Here is a 22,016-nt window from a genome sequence, read left to right as displayed (position 1 = left end):
AACTAGAAACATAATTGATACTTAAGAACATGCATTATCAAACAATAATCAAGTAGTATAGAAACAGGTCAAGGGTACCAACAGGTCCCGTGTGTACAGTCATCTAGAAGGTGAGAGCAGCTCTCTTCAAATGAATGGAAGATGAATGGACTCAGTAAGTGAGATCCTTACCTCACTTAGAATGAAAAATAAATTCCAAAAGGACTGAACAACTGAAGGTAAGCAAACGGACACAGCCATGTAAGAAAACACACTCAGAGTTTCAGCAAGGGGTGAAGGATAGCTCCGGAGGTGCGCCGGTGACGGCGGGACAGCAATGTGCACCGCACCGCACCACCAGTTTAAAGGGGGTAAAATGGAAAACTGTCTGTAAGCAAATGTTACCACAGGTTTGGACATTACAATTTTTAAAACATAAAAAGGTTATATCCTTACAATGTGAAGAGCTTTCTTAAAACAGAAAACTTTAGAGTCATAAATGGAAGACTCTGAAGATGTAACTACATACACAATTTTTAATGTCTGTTTGATAAAAGACCCAGAAACAAAAATTAAAAGACAAGCAACTTAATACTTCAACAGAAAAAAAAAAAGTAACTGACTGGAACAAAGCATGTACAACTTGTATAATATATTTTCGTATTTGTATAAAGGATAGACACCTGCATATATGAAGCTACTATGAATTGAGTAGATACAGAATATGACAAGCAATTCATTAAAGACACAACCTCATAAGCAATCAGGAAAATGCACATTAAAACAATTTCACTTTTCACCTATCAAATTAGTAAAATTAAAAAACTGATTTTCATAATCAACAACGTGGAGGAAAAGAGGTATTCTCATCACTGTGGCTTGAACTATAAATGAACAAACCTTCTGAAGGACAATTAGTCAGCAGCTAGCCAGATGTTCTGGGAAACCCCATGCACAGAGGAGTCTGGCAGGCTACAGGCCATGGGGTCATAAAAGAGTCGGACACGATTTACCGACTAAACAACAGCCACATGTTAGATGTACAGGCCCCAGCTTACTGTCTCCAGCCTATAGAAATCTCCCAGAGGTACACAAAAATCACGAACAAAGGGTAGTCACCATACCAATATTTACTCTATTGAAAAACAAAACATAACTCTCTAACAGGAACTGGTGAAATACACTTTAGTACATTAACCCAGTGAAAGCCACTGACAAGAAATAGACAAGTCTCCAAGTAAAGGACAGGGAAAGACACCACATGTTTCATAAACAAAGGTTAGTTACAAAATAGCCATATTCTGTGGTCTAATTTCTGTCAAAAGAGTAAAATAATGAATTCTGTAGAAAGAAGAATCTAGAAAAATGCATATCAAGCTACCAACAGGGGCTATCATCTCTGGGAGTGGTATCATGGGGAATTTTCACTTTACAAATTAAATGATTTCTATAACTTTTGGATTATTTAAAGTAAGTGCAATCACTTTTATAATTAAAAAGAACAGAGAATAAAATAAATTAAATCACCTGTGCTTCTCTGCACAAAGCCAGGGTAACGACCTCTGAGCAGTACTTTCCCCTGGGGAGGAAGAGGCAGAAGAGCTCCTGGCTCAGGTCGGAGGGCACCGGTGCCCAGATGCAGGGCGGGGCTGGCGCGGCAGCGGTGAGGGGACCGGTTAGCCCTCAGCCATGGAAGCCTGCACGGAAGCCAGGGCCCCAGGCAGGAGGCCTCGGCTGAAAACTGGACACGCAGGAGAGCACGTGCACTGCTGGAGTCAGGATTGTGCATTGTTGTTAACCTCTGATCTTTGGGTGGCCCTCAGATCACCATTTAAAATAGAAACATTTTACTTGAAAAGGTCACAATGGAAATCAGATCAGTTACGAGAAACTGATGGTGGCTTCCTGTGTAAGAGCTATAAAAACCTAACTGTGCCCTGAAAAGACAACAATGAACACAAAGACCTGCGATGGCCCAAGGCTGGCGAGTCAAACAGAGAATATCACCACTTAGCTCCTACGCAACCTCTGCACAGTGAAGCCAAGAACGGAGCAGAAACGGGCGGAGAGGGGAAGGAGACGAGCACTGACCAGGCGCTGAACATAGCTCGTGTTTGATCCTCACACAATCCAGGAGCGCTACAGAGAAGCTGCACAGAGGCCCAGGACTCCCTCAGCCTCAAAGCTACAAACTCCGACCAGCAAGGACCTACTGTACAGCACAGGGAACTATGCTCAACAGTTTTATAACAACCTAAAAGGGAGAAGGATCTGAAAAGGTATATAACCGAACGTGCTCTGCACCTGAAACTAACACACTGGACGTCAACTATACTTCAATTAAAAAACAAAACCCAAGACCCAACCACAGTAACGAAGCCGCAAACGCCGAGAGTGGAGGGGCATCGGGCCTGCCTACCAGCCCAGCTCCTGCAGTCAGCCAGCCAGTTGGACCCCGCCGCCCAACACTGGAGCCTAAGTCCTCGGTCTCCCCAGACAGACTCACCTGTGAGTTGGAGGGCAGTGCCTGGGAGGTGGGCTCCTCTGATGGAGCTGCTCCTGTGCCCACGGGGCTCAGCGTGGTGATTCGGCTGGGCTGGCCACGCAGTGTCAGAGTGATGGTGGTGGGGACCTTCAAGCCTGAGAGACAGAGAGAGTGGTAGGCTTGTGTTGTCACAGCCTCCACTTCCCTTTCCTGGGGCATCCCCCTGACCACCCATGTGACACCCCCCAACAGGCCTCCCGTCTTGGTCTCCTCCCCAGCTGGGTCACCTACGCCCAAAAGCAACAGGAACAGCCTGTGTACTCTCACATTCCCTGGGGGTGGAACCTCGGAGCTGAACCCCTGAGGTCAAGGCCAGGACCCTGTGGAACTGGGTTCAACATCATACCTTGCCCGTGTGAGGTGAGACGGTCTTGGGGGAAGATCCCCACAGTTCTCATGAGATACTCACCTGATGCTTGGTTAGAGATCTGAGCCAGGCCAGGGAGGCTGCTTGCTAACTTAGCGAGGCCCCCATTGGTCAGCAGCTGGTGGATGGCTGTGGGCTTCCCACCAGGAGTGGCGCCCAAGGAGGACAGGGTGGTGGCCACAGGGATGGTGCGGACAATGGTGCTGGCGCCCGTGGTGATGGCACCCAGGCTCTGCATGGGGGTGGGCAACTTCACACCGGTGGCCTGCGGGACACACAAGCCCAGCTAGTCAGAAGCTGCAACCAACAGCGACAGTCGAGTGTGGCGGGCCCATGTGCTTGGAACTGAGCGCCTACCCCATGCAAGGTACTCTGCCAGGCATTTCCACATATTCTCTTATTTAATCCCCACATCAGCTCTGCGAGGGAGGTACTATCATTATCCTCATTTTACAACCAAGAACGCAAAGATACAAAGAGATCTAGAAACCTGTCACTAGCCTCTGGCAGTCCCCCGCTGTGGAGTCAGAGGCTACCCGTTCCTGACCCAGTGTCCCTGCCAGAACCAGCTAAGCCAAGGGGGCCTCCACCCTTCCCCTCCGTCCCGCCCAGGGGAGGCGGACGTGCACCTGTGGGGCTGGCCCCGGGGATGGGCTTGCCGGGAGGACAGAGGTCTTGCTGCTGATGTCCTGCAGGCTGAAGCTGAGGCCCTGGAGAAGGCTGCTGGCTGACGCGGCCCCTAAGAGAGGACACCACAGACGTCAGCGGGGGGTGGGGCGCCTCCTCATGAGCAGCCATGCCTGCCATCCTCAGTGACCAGCTGAAACACCGACACTCTTTTCCCTGGACATTTCCGGTGCCCAGAGAGGTGCCAGAACGCACACATGCGCGCCAGACGCCCACTATTCCTGATACACTGTCTTAGATTCCCTCTGCACATCCCAGCCAGCTCCAAACCACCTGGCCTGCATTTTGGATGGGTTCAGTAACACCAAGGCGACCATGGACCCACTTACAAGCCAAAAGAATATCCAATACCTGACTTAGACTTCCCTTTACACACAGTCCAGTGGCCTGAGAGCAAAGAGGAAGGTCCTCTGGAAGAACAGGGCACCCTGCTGGGCTCAAGCAACTAGCCTTTCAATGCAGGGTGAGGGGATCAGCCTGGCAGAAACATGTCTCATTCTGCTGATGCCCTGTGCAGCACCATTTCCAGCTTCATTCAACCAGATATGCTTAACACCACCAACGCAGCTGGAAACCTACCTGCTATTTCTCCTTATAGCAGCATTCCCAACCTTTCTGGCACCAGGGACTTTTCGTGGAAGACAACAGGAGCAGGGGCAGTGGGGACGGTTCAGGCAGTAATGTAAGCAATGGGAAGTGGCAGATGGAACTTCGCTCACTAGCCAACAGCTCACCTCCTGCTGTGGGGCCCAGTTCCTACCAGGTCACTGAGCAGGACCGCCAAGGCCTGTGGGTTAGGGACCCCTGCCTTACAGTAGAAGAGATATCACCTGCAGACTAGGGCATTTACTCACTGCAGATGTTAAGGCCCCCACCTCAAAGTTAATTACCACTCCATGCCAAGCCTCTACAACAAGCCTAAGAGGCGCACCCCTGAGACCTAGCTCCACAGTGCTTTCCCAGGGCCACCCTCCAGCAGCAGCACAGAGAGACTTGGCTGGGAGATGGGGGCGGGGTGTGGGGGTGCTGAGTTAGCAGGTACCTGGGAGGGAGCCACCAGGAGAGGGGACCACCAGGCGGCTCTGGAGTGTGTGCAAGGCACTGGGCGTGGCGCTGCTGGAGACCACTGAGGATGCCTGGCTGGCTGAGACGCCCCCTTCAGAAGCATTTGACCTGGAGACAAAGGCAGGAGCTCCGTCACCTAAAGGTCCCTGGCAATAGCAGGAGAGTCCAGTGGGGGGCCCAGCAAGGCTTTCAGCAATGGACACAAAGCTAGAACTTCGGCGTCTTCGTCTCACCTTCTGAATCCAGCCTCCAGTCCTTCTAAGTCAGGCCTAAAGGAAAGACTTCAGGTCTTGAAGCAAGAGCTACAGGACACTTCGTAAACTTTAAGTAAAAGTCAACTCTGAGTTGACCCAAAGAAAAAACACCCGACTCAGAAAGAAGTCACATTCACAGGACAGACAGGCTCCAGAATCCACTATCTTCCAAAGCACTCACTGGACCCTGAGAAGAGGTGAAGAGAAAGAAGGGCACAGATATTCTAGCAGACAGACTCACTTGGCTGTGGCGAGAAGCCCGGTGAGTTCTGTGGCCCCTGTGGACGCCTGTCCCAACGTCATGGTGAGGGGCTTCCCTCCTGCAGCTGCAAAACAGAAAACCCCAAGGCTGCCGGTCAGTCCGGTTTGGTGCTGACCTTTCAGGGTCCCAGAGTCCAGGCTAAATGCAAAATATTCTAGAAAAGACTGAAAGATGAAAAACGAAGGATAACTCTACATTAGAGTGGGGAAGAGTTGGGGGTTATCTTTTCCTTCTATTTTCTAAACTTCCTGGAATATTTTATCACCTTTAATTGAAAGCAAAAAGAAACAAAGAGTACGACGCTGTGAACGACCCCCAGCTCCCTCTGATCCTTGTCCTGCCTCCCTGATCCTAGTTCACTGCCCACTCTCCCCGACGTGCAACCCTTGCTGTCTTTCTCTGGGCGCCTGCTGCACCAAGGCAGAGGAGAAGCCGCCCAGCAAGTAGCCGCCAAGGGGGCAATGCTGTGTCTCTGGGATGGTCCCGTCGGTTGTTATTTAAGCAAGCCAAGAGACACTCACCTTCTGGAGCGCCCCCTGAGGAAGGGGTGCAAGGCCCTCCAGCTGCATCCCCTTGGGAGATGAGGGACACCTTGATCTTTGGTCGCTTGCAGGTCTTGCTGCCAGAAAGGGGACTGGAGGGATGGTGCCGCTTCAGCTGGACCCTGAGCTCCTCTTTCTCAGCTTCCTCGGTTTGCTCTGATGAAATAGGAACTGAGACATGGAGCTGTGGTGAAGTTCATGATCCAGAGAAGCCTGACAGACACTGAGGACTGGGACCAGCATCGGCATGGCCATGTGGGAAGAACCGGCCCAGCATGTTCACAAAGAAGGCCACTGCTTCAGTCCCACCCAGGCCCACCTATGCTCATCTCCACAATGGCCCTCTCCGAGGACAGCTCCCTCCTCTCCCGTCCTGGGCTCGGAAGAAGGAGCTCTGAGTCAGTGGAAACAGAAAGAATGGAGACGCCATCCTGACTGTGCTGAACAAATGGGACTCACTGCAGTGGACCTCGACAGGCGTTCCCGGACTCACAGAACGTGACAAGCCGCCCGCCCTCCCCCATGTCACACAGCTAGAGGCCAGCCAACACGTTCTGCACAAGCAACAGAGGAGCAGGCTATTCCATCCTCCCTACAAGGGAGATGTCCCCAGAGCTCTGAGTCCCCTCAGGGCCCAGGCTGAGGGTCTATTTGCCGAATGCTGACCATGAGAAGGACTATCACCAGGACTCCAGGCTGGCTCTGAGTAACTACTAGGCGCAGGGGCATCATAGCTGAGACGACTTTACAGTTCCGGCCCTGAAGTAACAGAGTAACAGGGGCCCACGTTACTACCCTGTTACTACTACCCATCGTCACAGGCTAGTCCCCAGGTCAGTGGTAACAGGACTGAAGAAGGCCATCTGTTCACACGTGGGCCTCCCTGTCCACCAAATCAAACAGACACATCCTGCACAGAGCGAAGCCTACCAGATTGTTAAGTTACCCTTCAGCCTTGCTCACAGATCCCCTCCTCTTTATACTTAGAAGCACGACCAGTCCTTCTCAGCATAGGCAATCAGGGGCAGAAAGGCAGGAGGAAGGAAACAGAGGGCTGGACTCACACGAAAAATGGGAGGTGGGAGTGATGGGGGAGGCTGGTGTGGGGCCACAGGGAACCTCCAGACCACAGTGAGGCTGCCGTCAACGGAAAGGAAGGACTGCTCGGGGGATGAATGCACTGACCAGAATCAGCACAGGGAGGAGGGCAAAAGGGAAAGAAGATAATAGTTATGCTGCTCAGCGCTTGCAGAGACCAGGATGGAAGCAGGAAATCAGAGGCAAGGAGAGAAACACAGGGAGGTGCAGGCTCGCAGGCAATGCCCACAGGCACACACAGGAGAAGCAGAGCCAAGGACCACAGTGAGACACAAAAGGACAAAAGGGGAAACCGCTGTGAGAGGCGATCAGAGTGAGAGGGGAAAGCAAAGACTACGGAGTAAGCCAAAGGACAGCAAAGCAAAGAGAAAGACGCGGAGAGAACAGGGGGATCAGAGACAAGACAGAAGCAGGGCTGGGGAGGAGATGAGAGGGAGGAGGAGAGAAGCCGCAGGCGGAGGGTGCAGGCGAGGAGTGATACTCACCAAAGAGACAGGAGGAGGTGCCGGGAGGAAGAGCTTTCCTCACCAGCATATTTTGTTTCAGAAAAGCAGCAAACTGAGCTGGAATGAATCAGAAAGAATTACAGAATCACAGCCAGCCAGGGAAAGGAGAGAGAGAAGGAGTAAGAAAAGGTGTGAAAATGTTCTGAAGAATGGTCAACAGGGGCTCTTCCTGGGATTACTGACGGATTTGAAACCTGATTCTGCCACTTAGCAGCTCCTTGGAGTCATCCATAAACTGGAAATAATGCATGTACCTGCCTCATGGGGCCACGGCCCGGACTCCATGAGCAACAGCAAGTCAAGTGCCAAGAGGAGGGCGAGGCGCTGGCGAGGGCCCGGGAACCCCAGCTGTCCTTACCCCCTGCCTGCGAGCTCTGCCTGTGCCAGGCGGCTGTGCTGTGGCTCTCCTCCGTGCCGCTCTGGGTCCCGTTCTCCACCCAGCTCCCCAGTCAGCCTTGCAGAAGGCCTTCCAGCCTTGACTAGTCTTTGCCTCCAGAAACATCACACACTGCTGTCTCTCTCTTCATCAAAAGCCGAAGGGGACAGTGCCCACTTGGCTCTGGCCACCAGTGAGGAAGGTGCGGGTCACAGAGCATCCATGTGGATCTCAGTGGCCTGGCCTCTTTTTGTGTCTCCATCGATCCACTCACACTCACAACCACCTCCGGGCAACCTTGTAAAGGGCCTCGGTCTAAGTCTTGACCCTGCAGCTCCACTACAAGAAATGCAGCGGAAGAGTCTGTCTGCTTGACAGCCAGCTCTGGCTGCCGCCTCTTCCCCAGCCGGAGACTCTCGGATGATACCCGCTCCTGGCTCAGACCCAAGAGGCCTCACCTCAGGACTGCTGACTGGATCAAAGTGGGGCAGGGCAGCTTCTTACATCATGGTCCCTACTTTCCAAACTCTAACTCAACTGAACAAGTATTTCCCAGCCTAATTGAAAACCTATCTCCAGAGATTCCTGAAAAACATCACTGGAAGTCCCAGTGTAGGAATCTTAACTCTTCAAGGGTGGGCACGAGGCTTTGGAGCTGCCCTGGTATCTGATGAGCACGGTCAGCCCCCTGTCTGCAGGACCCGGAGACCTCCCAGACTGCAGGAAAGGCTGGGCCTGAAGAGAAGACACAGCTTCCCCAACTGGGAGTCAGAAAAAATATCTGAGACCAATTTACATGGAGTCAGCTCATAAAGGTGAACTTGCCCAAATACTAAGACGAGGTTATAATTAGTGGAACACACAGTCACACCAACGCATAGACCTTGTGTCATATTTTACCCTTGAAAACAGCCCTCGGTATTTATTACAACCTAATTCTGCATGGACAAATATGTCGGGAAAAAGTGGCAGGTGCCCATACTTTCCAATTGCCACATGATGTCAACCGAGAAGGCAGAAGCCAAGAGAGGCTCCTGGGCCAGGCGGCCACACCTTGAGCTTGTCTGTGGGTCAGCACAGCCTCTGTCCGCTGCACGTGTCTCTTCAGCAGCTGGGTGCTTCCAATCTGACTGGACTTCTGGGAAGATGCCACTGTGGTCACTTTGGTCTTGGGACTGGAGGTGGGGCTGCTGGACACACTGGAGAGATCCTGAGTAGATTGAGAAGGACGAGGGCCAAGTCAAGGTCATTTGGATGGACTATCAATCATCAAGTCCCCCTGGAGTTCCCCAGTCAGGGATTCTCCCTGTAGGAACTCCGAGGCCTGGCAAGGCCAGCAGCCCTCCCCGGGAAGTACAGGAACCCACTCTGCTGATTCCCCAGCAAAAGCACCCCATCTGCCTGCATTACCTCTGAGCCCGAGGGGGAGGCAGGCAGCTTGGCAGCTGGTGACGCAGGTCGACTGCCCCGCTCCGAGACCTCGAAGGCCAGGTCTCTGCGGGCCATGTCTCGGGGCTTCTTCTTCTTCTCGGCGTCCTGATCCCGAGGCTCGGAGCCCATGTGCCCCTCGGTACGAGTAAGTACCCCGGTCAAGAAGTCTACGATCTCGTCCTAGGGCAAGGAGAGGCCCAGGCCTCAGGAAGCTCCCCAACAGTTCCTACTAAAACGGAGTCACCCCAGCTTCAAAATCAGTGTGCTGTCCCTCCTACTTCACAAAGCCCGGCACAAGCCCTACCGTCAGCCAGGACCCACAGGAGCCCAGGTCCTGTGCCCAGGGTGCGGGGTGGCGTTCTGGGGCGGTCACACTTTACCACTGCTCAGCAAACCCTTCCTCCCCACCCACTTTGCTCACATGTTAGATCATTACTCTCCTTCGCCCTCCCCTCCCTCCTTCCCCCTCCCCTCCCTCCTTCCCCCTTTTCTTTGCTTATGACTTAGGTCCCCCAGAGGCCCCAGGGGCTACCCAATCCTCCACAGAGTCAGAAGGATGCTGCTGCCCAGGAGACCGTGCCTAAAAGGTTACAGACAAGCCCGGCTGAGAAACCCACGGAAAGCAACTGTGTACCTGAATGCATCTGTCCACCATGCTCTGAGTCAACCCTTCCGATTTCTTCTTTGCTTTGCTTATTCTAAGAGACAAAAAAGAGGAAATGTTTACTTTTCAAACATTCTACAGTAACAAATGTAAATAAGAATTGGTTTCTCCATGTATACTATCAAGGGTGAAACAGATCACCAGCCCAGGTTGGATGCATGAGACAAGTGCTCGAGGCTGGTGCACTGGAAAGACCCAGAGGGATCGGGTGGAGAAGGAGGTGGGAGGGGGGATCGGGATGGGGAATACGTGTAAATCCATGGCTGATTCATGTCAATGTATGTCAAAAACCACTACAACACTGTAAAGTAATTAGCCTCCAACTAATAAAAATAAATGGAAAAAAAAAAAAAAAAAAGAATGGGTTTCTCTTCTGTGTTGCTTTTCTAAACCCAAGAAGGAAGATAAAGGTAGCCTACAGGCAGGTCTGCAACCTCTCTGACCTCAGGTTCCACATCTGCAAAATGAGGAACCCTAACACCTCCTCATGGAGTTGTGGGGATGACACAAAGCAACATAGGTAATGAACCAAAGAAAACATGGAAGGTACTTGGGACTGTTCACTCCAGAAGTCCTACGCCTATGGCTTCACAGGTAAACTCTATCTGATTGCTAAGACCTCATCTTGAGGTACCCCAAGACAGTACCAAACCCTGAGACTTCTGGGTGCTGTTGAAATGAGATTACCAGGAAAGGTGGCCACAGGTTAGTTCTAAAGCGATCAGAGAAACTGACCACAGCTGGCTGCATTCTCCTCTTCGAAAGCCAGACTTAAATCCCCTGGCTTCTGCCTGGGGGTCTCAGCACAGACAGAAACAGGCCACCAAGTGAAAAGATGAAGAACAACATTCCGAGCCTCCACATTCTGAGACTCCAATTCACTGGTTTTTGGCCTCTAACCCTGTCATGTAACATGCTCGTATTACACATGAGGACACCCAGTCCCGGAAGTTAAGCGATTTACCCAAGCAAAGGAGCCAAGGGTTTAACTGAGGTTTCCTGACTCTCAGTCCAGCACCCTCGGCACCATGCAAATACGTCTCACAAGCAGCCTCATGAGGCGACTCTAACAAAAGGCATTTTCACCCCTCCCACTCCCTCACCACGACTCAACAGTCTATTCTCCTACAGGTAAGAATGTCTGAATTAACAAGAAAGAATGTATTTACAAGCAAGCATTGCCCTGAGCACGCAAGGATTAGACTCTGGGTCCACAAGAAGCTGTCAGATGACAAAGGCCAGGAGGCGTTCTCCAGAGGATCTCTGGGTGAGAAACCGACAGGACAGGCGGGAACAGGCACTCACCCTAAGCTCTCAGTTAAAACATTCACAGGAAGCTAACAGCTAAGACCCAACACCAATAAATGACACCATCTCTTTTTCAGTACATTTCATGAAAATGTAACTAAAGGCCCCGCTGGCAGACCCAGAAGGGAAGAATGGCCATCTCAATGACTAAACATGGCCCCCTAAAATCAATTCCAAACTCTGGTTGTTTATACTACAAAATATATAAAAGGATGCCTAATGCAAATAAAACCTTTGTTCACATTCATCCTCAATAAGGAAGAAAATGTAAAGAAATGCCTACCCCAGTGTAAGCCCAATGGCAAAGACTATGATTACAGCATCTTGAAATATCTTCTCCCCACCAGATGATGACTAACTCCAAAGGGAAAAACATCAAGAGTAGAGAAACCTGGCAGATACTACCCTAACTACGTGATCAGCGGTGACCTCGCCAGTAACAAGACACAGCAACACCACGCAGCCCGAGGACACACTAAGGGAGCATGAGCCCCATGCATTCCTGCCAAAAGCGTGCCCTCAACCTAATCACGAGACAGTGTCAAACCCTACCCTGAGGGACAGTCTACAAAACAGCACTCCTAAAAGGTACCCAGGTCATGACAGACAGACTGAGGAGCAGCGTCCCATTAGAGGAGGCTGAGGAGGCACAGCAACCGATAGCCACGTGAGATCTGGACTCAGTCCAGGACGAGAGGAGTGTCAGTGACAAGGTGATGAAATCCGAGTCTGTAAACTAGATTACAGTATCATATCCATGTTAACTTCCCAGCTTTGATAATTACTTTTTGGTTATGCAAGATGTTAACATTTGGGAAATTTGGGTGAACATTATATAGAATTTTTTGGTACAGTTTTTGCAACATTTTAGAAATCTTAGTCCAAAAATTTTTTTAAGTTTTTTAATGCCCCCCTTTCACTGAACTAGGTTGGGCATAGTTGTATCACCACCTTGTAAGCATCCTTCCAACATGGCACTCTGGCATCGCCCAGGGACCCCACCCACCTGAGATTGTCATCAGCTCCCCCAACCACCACCAAGCTGTTCTCCGCCCGAATCTTCTCCCGGAAGTCCTCCATGGCTTCAGGGTGGCACTGCAGGGAGTTCTGACCGATGACAAAGAGGACTGGAGTCTTCATATCCAAGAGGGGATCGTCCACATCCTAAACAGGTCCCGGTTTTACAGTCAGCCAGTTCATACTTGCTGAACATTGCCTGGCAAGTCCACTCAAGATAGTCCACCGGGCAGCTGCGGTCCCTGAGCAGCAGCCTAGGAGGGGCAGGCTCGTCCTCCCGTCCTCCTGCCTGCCGGTGACCCGGCAACCCGCAGACCCCGCGCTTACCCCTCTGGGGCCGTCCACGGTAAGCAGAGGAAACCCAAGGCAGACAACAGCAGTGACGTACTCCATCACCGACACCTGCAAATAATGGCATGGTCTGCCTCAAGCTCAACTGACTTCACCACAGCTACGTCCTGCCCTACCCAGAATCCACCAGCCAGTCCCACCTCCTCCTCCCCTGCTGTAGCTCCTAGGTGATGACACGACCCCCGAGGTGATGACACGACCCCCGAGGTGATGACACAACCAACCCCCTAGGTGATGACACAGGTGTACCAGCCACACAGTAGGGCAGTAAGAAGACAGAACACAGGATGTCTGGTTACACCAGCAGCCCCCACTGAGAGAACTGGGGCCCTCAGGGGACCCCACCCGAACCTCTGGGAGAATGGGAGGTTTAATGCTTCCATCATGGCAATTTGCAAGGCTTGAGTCCTTCCTTTTTCCTCCACTAAGAACAAACGCAACTAAGAGAATACAAATGCTGCTCTTATCCCTTATGTGAAGAAAACCTCTCCCTTTTGACCTTAATAGACAGTGCCCAGTTCAGTTCAGTTCAGTTCAGTCACTCAGTTGTGTCCAACTCTTTGCGACCCCATGGACTGCAGCACGCCAGGCCTCCCTGTCCATCACCAACTCCTGGAGTTTACTCAAGCTCATGTTCATTAAGTCGGTGATGCCATCCAACCATCTCATCCTCAGTCATCCCCTTCTCCTCCCGCCTTCAATCTTTCCCAGCATCAGGGTCTTTTCAAATGAGTCAGTTCTTCACATCAGGTGGCCAAAGTATTGGAATTTCAACGTCAACATCAGTCCTTCCAATGAATATTCAGGACTGATTTCCTTTAGGATAGACTGGTTGGATCTCCTTGCAGTCCAAGGGACTCTCAAGAGTCTTCTCCAACACCACAGTTCAAAAGCATCAATTCTTCGGTGCTCAGCTTTCTTTATAGCCCAACTCTCACATCCATACATGACTACTGGAAAAACTATAGCCTTGACTAGATGGACCTCTGTTGTCAAAGTAATGTCTCTGCTTTTTAACACACTGTCTAGGTTGGTCATAACTTTTCTTCCAAGAAGTAAGCGTCTTTTAGCTACACACTAAAATATATATAAACAAAATACTTGGTTTTTTTTTTTTCAAAATAACTGGAGGGAGCTGAAAATGGGCAGAGGTAAGATGAAAAAGACCTTGGGCTCTGAGCCGATTTCTGGTAGGGCTTAACAAGGAGCCCAAAGGGTTTATTACATTAGTCTATCCTCCCTTTAAATTTTTGCTTAACATTTTCCACAATAAAGTTAAAAAACAAAGTTTGTCTCCCACAGTTTAAAATCCAAGGATGCAGGCAAAGCAGTCAACACAGTGTCTGGCTCAAAAGTAGCTATCTGCAGCAGCAGCAGCTTATCCCCAGACAACCTCTGAAGAAGATGGGGTTACTTACATGACAGGCCACCAGAGCTCCTGTATTCCAGCCAATCAAGATGATGGGCCTGTGGGGGAAATGGCCGTGAACCTTGGTGGGGAGAGAAAGCAGAGAGTGAGACAGGAGCCGCGGCCAGGCGCAGAATGCGGGTGTGCTGCGGGGAGCTGACGGAGGGCAGCCTCACCTCCAGCACTTTGCTTCTCACGGCCCCGACCATGTGCTCCAGACACTGCAGCACTCCCACTCCACTCCCGTTGTTCAGCAGGTGGGTGGCGACAGGGATGACCTAAAGGAAAGAGAGAGGCTGCCAGGCCGTGAGCTCAGTCCCCAGTCATCGTCTCTCCAGTCTGCTTAGCCTCCCCTAAACCCTCCAACCCCAGATAAGCACCATCAGCACTCCAGAGACTTGGAGGATGCTCCACATTCAAGCTCATCCGCCTTGCATCTCGGCCCCCGCTTCCTGTACACTAAGGAGTGTACTAAGTGCACTGAGCAATGAGCCCGCGTCGGCCTCTCAAGCCGCCCCCCGCCCCCCACATACCTTGCCCAAGCAGGACAGCTGAGACTGCCAGAAGCGGTGGCGGCGTGAGGTGGGGAACACGGAGCTAGACGGCCCGGAGGAGGCGATGAGGATGAGAGGAGAGCCGGGGAGTTTGCTCTACAGAGTAAGACCCCATCAGAGAGCCAGTGAGTGAGGGAGGCTCCCCCACGGAACCCCACGTACCCCACGACCTATCTTATCCTCGCCAACGTGGATTTGCTCAGGAAACTATGTTAAGCATGACACACGGCCAGTTATTAGTGAACACAGTTAAACACACCATTTATTATCCTCTTGCCAAGGTTCTGAGATTGGAATCTAAAACAAACTTCACGGGCCATAGTGAAGTCCAACTTACTGGTTTATTATGAGAAAGCACCCCCACGGCAGGGTCCCAGGGCCTCTTCAGTAGGAGGGACAAGGCCTCGGCTCCTGCAGCCCCGGTCTTTGTGTTGGAGGACACGAGCATCCGGTCAATCAAGGTGGGGATCTAGAAGCAAGGGAGAATAAGGACACTTCCAGTGTGAGGCAGGAGACCCCAACAGCAGGGTCAGGTGGGAGGACACAGCCCCACTGTGAGCCAAGGACAGATTCCAATGACACCTCTCAGACTTTCCTCACAAGAAAAAGTACAAACAAGAGGATGGCTAAAAACACACGTTCCATCAATAAAGGTAAATGGATACAGTCCTTTGGAAACCAATCTGGTGATATGCATTGAGAGACTTAAACTTATTCCTATCCCTTTCCTAAAACTCTGTATCAGAAACACATGTGCGCACATACGCATGCACACACACCCACACACAGGGGGTAGGGGGTAAGCAAAAGATAAATTCATTCTCAGTAATAGTCAGAGAGTAGAAACAACATAAAGGCATGTACAAGAAGTGGTCAAGCAAATTATTGAAATAATCAGATATTATGGATTAAATTTAAAATGTTTAAAACAGTCTGTAGTAATATAGGAAAGTCACCTGCTAAAATGTTAAAGGTAAAACAGAAAATATATCTATGGCTGATTCATATCAATGTATGACAAAACCCACTGAAATGTTGTGAAGTAATTAGCCTCCAACTAATAAAAAAAAATTAAAAAAAAAAAAACAAAATATAAAAATCATCTCTAATTAAGAAAAATACAATAAGAGAACATGCCAAAATGTTAATAATAAACTTTATGGAGATATGAAGAAGCTTCTTCCTTTCCTTCTGTATTTTCTAAATTTCCTCAACGAACATCAGTTGATTTTGTAAGTTAAAAACAAAATAAAACTCTGCGTTTTCTTCCAGTATACTGCCTTCAAGCTCTGGAGTATTGAAGAAATTTGTTACTATGCCCCAAGTAATACAGCCTACTATACTGTGTATACAGTTGACCCTTGAAAAACATGGGCTTGGGACACTAACCACCCCCAATGAAGCTGAAAAATCTGTGTAATTTCAGTTTGCTCTCCATATCAGTGGTTCCACATTACGTCATTACAATTTACCAAAAATGTGACCTCAAAGATGTGTAAATATAGATTACAGACTTGCTGATGCTTCCCTGAAAAGAAATGTCTGTGTGAATCTCACATTGCCCGCAAAGAGTAAAAATGTCCACAATTAAGAGAAGGCCCCGCTCACCACAACTAAAGAAAAGCCCATGCAGCAAGAAAGACCCAGCACAGCCAAAAGCAAATAAAATTTTTTTGAGAAATAAGAATAAAAACTACTATGGTGATGCAGGTGGGAAAAGTTCAGCCCATAGCTAACATCAAGCTCAACAGTGAAAAACTGAAAGCTTTCCCTCTAGGATGAGGAACAAGACAAGGATGCCCACTCTCACCACTTTTATTCAACACAGTACTGGAAGTCCTAGCTAGAGCAATTAGGCAAGAAACAGCACTAAAAGGCATTCAAATTAGAAAGGAAGAAGTGAAACTACAGATTTGCAGATGACATCATACTACATACAGCAAACCCTAGACACCAGAAAAACCATTAGAATACATGAATTCGGTGAATTTGCAGGATACAAAATCAATATACAAAAATCTGTTGCATTTCTAAATAATAATGGAGAAATTAAGAAAACATGCTCATTTACAATGCATCAAAAAGAATTAAATAGGAATAAATTTAACTAGGGCTTCCCTGGTTAAACGTAACTAAGGAGGTAAAAGGCCCATACCCTGAAAGCTGTGAGACACTGACTGAAGAAACTGAATAAGACACAAACTAACAGAGATATTCTACGCTCACAGATCAGAAGAATTAATATTGTTAAACTGTCCATTCTACCCAAACACAATATACTGTACAAATTCAATGCAATCCCTATCAAAATTCCAATGGCATTTTTTACAGAAATAGAACAAATTATCCTAAAATTTGTATGGAACCACAGAAGGCCCTAAATAGCCAAAACAATCTTAAGAAAAAGGAACAAAGCTAGAGGCATCATGCTTCTTGATTTCGAACTATTTGACAAAATTACAGTAATCAAAACAGCATGGTAGCGGCAGAAAAGCAGACGCAGAGGAGTGGGGCAGAACCGAGAGCCAAGAGTAAACTCAGGCATGCGCAGCCAATTAACTTATGACACAGGAGCCAGGAAGACACAGAGGGGGAGGGGCAGTCCCTTCAGTAAATGGTACTGAGAAAACCGGACAGCTACAGGCAAAAGAATGAACTGGACCGTCATGTTACCTTATACACAAAAATTAACTCAGAATGGATTAAAGATTTTTAATGAAGATCTAAAACCATAAAACGTCTGTAAGAAAACATAGGCAGTAAGCTCCTTGATGTCAGTCTTGGCAATATTTTCTTGGATCTGACACCAAAAGTGAGGCAGCAAAAGCAAAAACAAACAAGTGGAACTGCAAACTAAACAGCTCCTGCAAGACAAAGGCAGACATCAACAAAATGAAAGGCAACTTACTGAAAGGGAGAAAAGGTTTTCAAGTCACGTATCTGATAAGGGGTCAATATCCAAAATACACAAAGAACTCATGCAACTCAACACCAGTAAAACAGTCTGATTAAAAAGTGGGTAGATTTGAAAAAAAAAGAAATGGGTAGATTTGAATAGACATTTTTCCAAAGAAGACATACAGATCTTATATACTATACATGAAAAGACGCTCAAAATTACTAATCATCAGGGAAATACAAATCAAAACCGCAATGAGATATCATCTCATACCTGTTAGAGTAGCTATTATCAAAAAAGACAGGCATTAACAAATGCTGGCAAGGATGTGGAGAATAGGAAACCCTTGTACATTTTGGTGAGAATGTAAACTGGTACAACTTTTATGAAAAACACTAACAGACGTTCCTCCTAAAATTAAAAACAGAACTACCACATAATCCAGGAATTCCATTTCTGGGCATTTACCAGAAGAAAACAAAAACACTAACTCAAAAAGATATACGCACCCCCATCTTCACTGTAGCATTATTTACAACAGGCAGGATATGAAAACAACCTAAGTGCCCAGTGATGGATGAATGGATAAAGAAAACATCCAATATATACACAATGGAATATTATGCAGCCATAAAAAGGAAATCTTGCCATGTGCAAAAGCATGGATGGACCCTGAGGGCACTGTGCTAAGTGAAGTCAGTCAGATGAAAAAGACAAATATCATATGATCTAATGTGTATGTGGAATATGGAAAATCAAAACAAAAACCAAACTCATAGATACAAACAGACTGGTGGCTTTCAGAGGGAAGGGATGGGAGATTAGTAAAACTGGTAAAAGGGATAAAAAAGTATGAAATAAATAAAGTCAAGGGATGTAACATACAGCATGATGACTATAGTTAATAATACTATACTCCATATTTGAAAGCTGCTACAAGAATAAATCTTAAAAATTCTCATCAGAAGAAAAAAAATTTAACTATGTACAGTGACAGATGTTAACTAGACTTATTATGGTAATCACTTTACCACACATACAAATATTGAAATGTATTGTGTACTTGTCAATAAATGTCAATTGTGTGTGTGTGTGTGTGTGTGTGTGTGTGTGTGTGTGTTAGTTGCTCAGTTGAGTCAGACTCTTTGTGATTTCATGGACTGTAGTCTACCAGGCTCCTCTGTCCATGGAATTCTCCAGTCAAGAATACTGGAGTGGGTTGCCATTTCCTTCTCCAGGAGATCTTCCTGACCCAGGGATCGAACAGTGCATTGCAGGCAGGCTCTTTACCATCTGAGTCAACAGGGAAATCCTGTATGTCAATTATATTTCAATTAAAATAAAAAGTTTGAAGATAGCACAAGAAGATAAGTTATTTCTGGAAATGACAAGAAAGGACAGTGTTTCTAATTTTAAAAGAGCAAGACTAAAAAGAGCTCTGCACAAAAAATGAGGGGACTATTTTACCCATGAGGCTGTCTCAGTTTAACTCAGGAAACAAACACTGATGCAACACTGCTGTTACAAGGCACCAGGCTAGTGCTGACTGCAAAGGAATTTAATCTACAATCTATGAAGACAAGCACACAAATAACTAGAGAGGAGGGGCTGGTATGTGCCATAAAGAAACAGAAGCCTCACTGCTGTGATCTGAACCATCCAACAGAGAAGAGGGAAGTGAAGATACAGCATGCGAAGTGAGATGCACTCTGAAGAATTCCAACAAAAGATAGGGAAAAGCTTTCTAAACAGACACCAGATATAAGCAAGAAAGTCCAGGGCTCACTCCAGGCACAGATGGCCTGAAGTCAAGAATTCAAGTAAGGAAATAGGAGGATATAGGCTAGTAACAAAGGACAGTGTCAAACTGCAAAGGATCTTCACCCTAAACTGGGTGTTTCTTTAAAACTAATTGATATTTTGTCACTGTGAGCCACTCAACACCTAGAGGTAGAGGATCTGACTGAATACTAGATTTTAAAACTTTTATCTGGCAGTTTTCCCAGTGGCTCAGTGGTAGAGAACCCACCTGCCACTGCAAGAGATGCAGGTTCAATCCCTGGGTCAGGAAGATCTCCTGGAGTAGGAAATGGCAGCCCACTCCAGTATTCTTGCCTGGAGAATCTCATGGACAGAGGAGCCTGGCGGGCTACAGCCCACAGGATCGCAGTCAGACATGACTGAGCACACACGAACACACACATAGTAGAGTACACCTCTGAAATGACAAAGCCTTGAAGCTCACTTTTTTGTAAATACAGAACACTCAAGACTCCTCTGTCTGAATGAAGCTAGGCAGACCAAGCATCCCTGTTCTCTCCAGGACAGGATCACTCTCAGCAGAAAATGAAGAGGATGGGCCCATAGCTTCTCCGCTCCCTTTATAACAGGTCTGATGGTGAAAGTAACCGGGCCTAGAGCGTGACCCCATTCACTGACAACTGCATCCAGCAGGTACATTAGAAGTGTGGGGAACAACTTAAATATGTGTTGTGAATCTAACAGTCATGGGAAGACAAGAACCTGACAGGATAGACACCGCTGAGCACAGAAGAGCGCCTTGCAGTCTGGGCCCTTGCTGAGTGAGCGTCCTCTGCCACCCCAGCTGCCCCACACGGTGACTTAGCAGCAGCACGCACCCGGAACGCCTGTGGAGTGCCGCCAGTGGTCCGTGATGCTCAATAAATCTGAACACTACTTCATTCTCTTGGGAGCACCCACACAATAACTTCAGTTGGAAAGCAGTGCCAACTTCATCGAGGGAAATGACCTCCAAGGCATCCTGGGCATGCAAAGAAAAGCTGAGAAGTGGACTCTGGGCACGGCTACACCCAGAGCAGTCCCCCAGAGCAGACTCAGCAACGCTCTTCTCTTTCCACAGGCAGAATGCTGGACTACAAACCACTGCCCTCTGGCAGGGGCCATCTTGGCTCCATATCCACGCTGTGCCCTTGCCGCCCCCTATTCACACGTGAGCCAGGGTGCCCACTGCAGAGGAGCAGCACGGGGGGAAGTCTGGGGCCATCTTTTCACTTGTCTCTTTCTCCACAAGAAAATCAGCTCCATCAGAGGAGAATTTGTTTTGCTCACCCCAACACCCGGCACACTGGAGACACAAAACACGTATTTGTTGGCAACATCCAGACAATAACTTCAGTTGGAAAGCAGTGACAACTTCATTATGAGGAAAAAGACCTCCAAGGCCCACTGGGCACACAAAGAGAATCAGGGAAGTGGACTCTGGGCACGACTGCACTGGTCCCCTAGAGTAGATTCACTGGTGCTATTCTCTTTCCAAAGGCAGAATGTACAAATTAATGTCAAACTCCTACCATGCATTTCATCAATGCATCTAGTCCTGAGTTTTATTTCCAGAAGCTAAACCAGTCTTCTTTTGCTTTCAAACAAACTCAGCATCCTTCAACTTACAAACAGATAGTAAACAGTAAGTCTGGAAATTTGGGGAATACGGATGGGGAAAGTTGCTGGCCAGCTGCTTGCAAAGGAGAAAAAAACCCACAAAAGTAAAAAACTGAATTAATCCAAGTTATCTGAGGACATGCTGGAGCAAAAAACACACTAAATATAGTGGTACCACTTATAAATCACTAACAGTTACTCTGGGTTTCCTATGTGCCAAACTTTGTGCCAAGCATTCTATCCAGATTAACAAATTATCACAAAAGCCCGAGGCAGGTATTATAATCAGCCATTTTTTAGAGATGAGGAAACTGAGGTGTTAACCCAAGATTACAAAGCTAATTAGTGATGACAGGATCAGCCAGGCAGTCTGCATCCAGAACCAGTACTCCATCACACTGAACACAGTCCAGTGCAGTAACTACAACCACAGTAAACTACAGTCATAAAGGAAAGCAGTGTGACTGCAATACTGTCAAAGTAAAAGAGTGGGGAAATGTAACGACGCTTTTTAAAGAATGATTAAAGTCCGAGTGTTGCTACCGAAGGCTTGTCATAGTGAGGAGAGACCGAGGCGTCGGCCCCTGTGCTCCTTGCTCCCAGCACCTCCCCTGCCCCACCCCACACCCTCAGCTCCACGGGAGTCTGCGTCTTCCTCCTCTCTCATCACTCCTCCCCGGTAAACCCTTCATCTGTCTTCTCCTTTCTCACCTCACCTCAAACCACAAGTTGCAGGGCTGTAGAGGCTAAACATGTTCTCTGGTTTGGGGGTGCCACACCTCATCCTAGAGACAGGAGGGCTAAAGACATTATGCCAAATGAAAACGTGAAATGACACCATGTCTCCTGTTTTCAATAGCAAGCACATTAGCTTCAGTCACGTCTTCCAGACTCACCAGGCAATGACCCAGCCCAATCCCGCTTCCTGAATCCACAGCAGAGGCCGGCTACCCCAGGACAGGGCAGACGCCCATCACAGCCTCACCTTCCCTTTCAGCGTCTGCAGAGCATCCAGGTAGGCTGCCAGCATGGGCAGACTCAGGGTTTCCACCAGGGTGGTGTGCAGCCACTGGATCAGCTTGGTGTCCCAGCTCACACTTGCCAGAGCCTGCCGCACTCTCCTCGCACACTTGTCCACAGCAACACGACGCAGCACGGGCTCATTACAAGCCTGAGGGTGGAAGCAGAGGGAACAGTCTGAGGGTCACCTTGTTAGCAACTGGGGTTGGGGGGACGCGGGGGGGGGGTTGCCCAACAGATGAGTCAGTCAGAGAGGCCTGAGC

The 22,016-nt window shown here is 48.5% G+C and overlaps 1 protein-coding gene across 7 annotated transcripts in view; it reads right to left on the bottom strand.

Annotated features, from left to right (window-relative positions):
* The window catches only part of KANSL3 (KAT8 regulatory NSL complex subunit 3), a 70,979-nt gene that overhangs the window by 34,099 nt on the left and 14,864 nt on the right, over positions 1 to 22,016 (bottom strand). For 6 of the 7 annotated variants that reach the window (XR_009694867.1, XM_061156006.1, XM_061156005.1 and 3 more), the window contains exons 5-20: positions 21,719 to 21,904; positions 14,752 to 14,883; positions 14,394 to 14,510; positions 14,037 to 14,138; positions 13,871 to 13,942; positions 12,429 to 12,503; positions 12,091 to 12,248; positions 9,747 to 9,810; positions 9,092 to 9,292; positions 8,735 to 8,891; positions 5,681 to 5,872; positions 5,139 to 5,223; positions 4,621 to 4,751; positions 3,521 to 3,630; positions 2,934 to 3,156; positions 2,486 to 2,619 (exon numbers count right to left, since the gene is read on the bottom strand). Coding sequence is in view for 6 of the 7 variants with exons in the window: in XM_061156006.1 (XP_061011989.1) it covers positions 2,486 to 2,619; positions 2,934 to 3,156; positions 3,521 to 3,630; positions 4,621 to 4,751; positions 5,139 to 5,223; positions 5,681 to 5,872; positions 8,735 to 8,891; positions 9,092 to 9,292; positions 9,747 to 9,810; positions 12,091 to 12,248; positions 12,429 to 12,503; positions 13,871 to 13,942; positions 14,037 to 14,138; positions 14,394 to 14,510; positions 14,752 to 14,883; positions 21,719 to 21,904 (2,139 nt within the window). In the remaining variant the exon portion in view is untranslated. Of the gene's footprint in view, positions 1 to 2,485; positions 2,620 to 2,933; positions 3,157 to 3,520; positions 3,631 to 4,620; positions 4,752 to 5,138; positions 5,224 to 5,680; positions 5,873 to 7,284; positions 7,363 to 8,734; positions 8,892 to 9,091; positions 9,293 to 9,746; positions 9,811 to 12,090; positions 12,249 to 12,428; positions 12,504 to 13,870; positions 13,943 to 14,036; positions 14,139 to 14,393; positions 14,511 to 14,751; positions 14,884 to 21,718; positions 21,905 to 22,016 lie in introns of all 7 variants that reach the window. The other variant, XM_061156010.1, reaches the window with a different exon arrangement.

This window comes from Dama dama, chromosome 11 (assembly GCF_033118175.1).
Source record: "Dama dama isolate Ldn47 chromosome 11, ASM3311817v1, whole genome shotgun sequence".
In the NCBI taxonomy this organism is placed as follows: Eukaryota; Metazoa; Chordata; class Mammalia; order Artiodactyla; family Cervidae; genus Dama; species Dama dama.
This window is presented reverse-complemented; position numbering and strand designations above follow the sequence as displayed.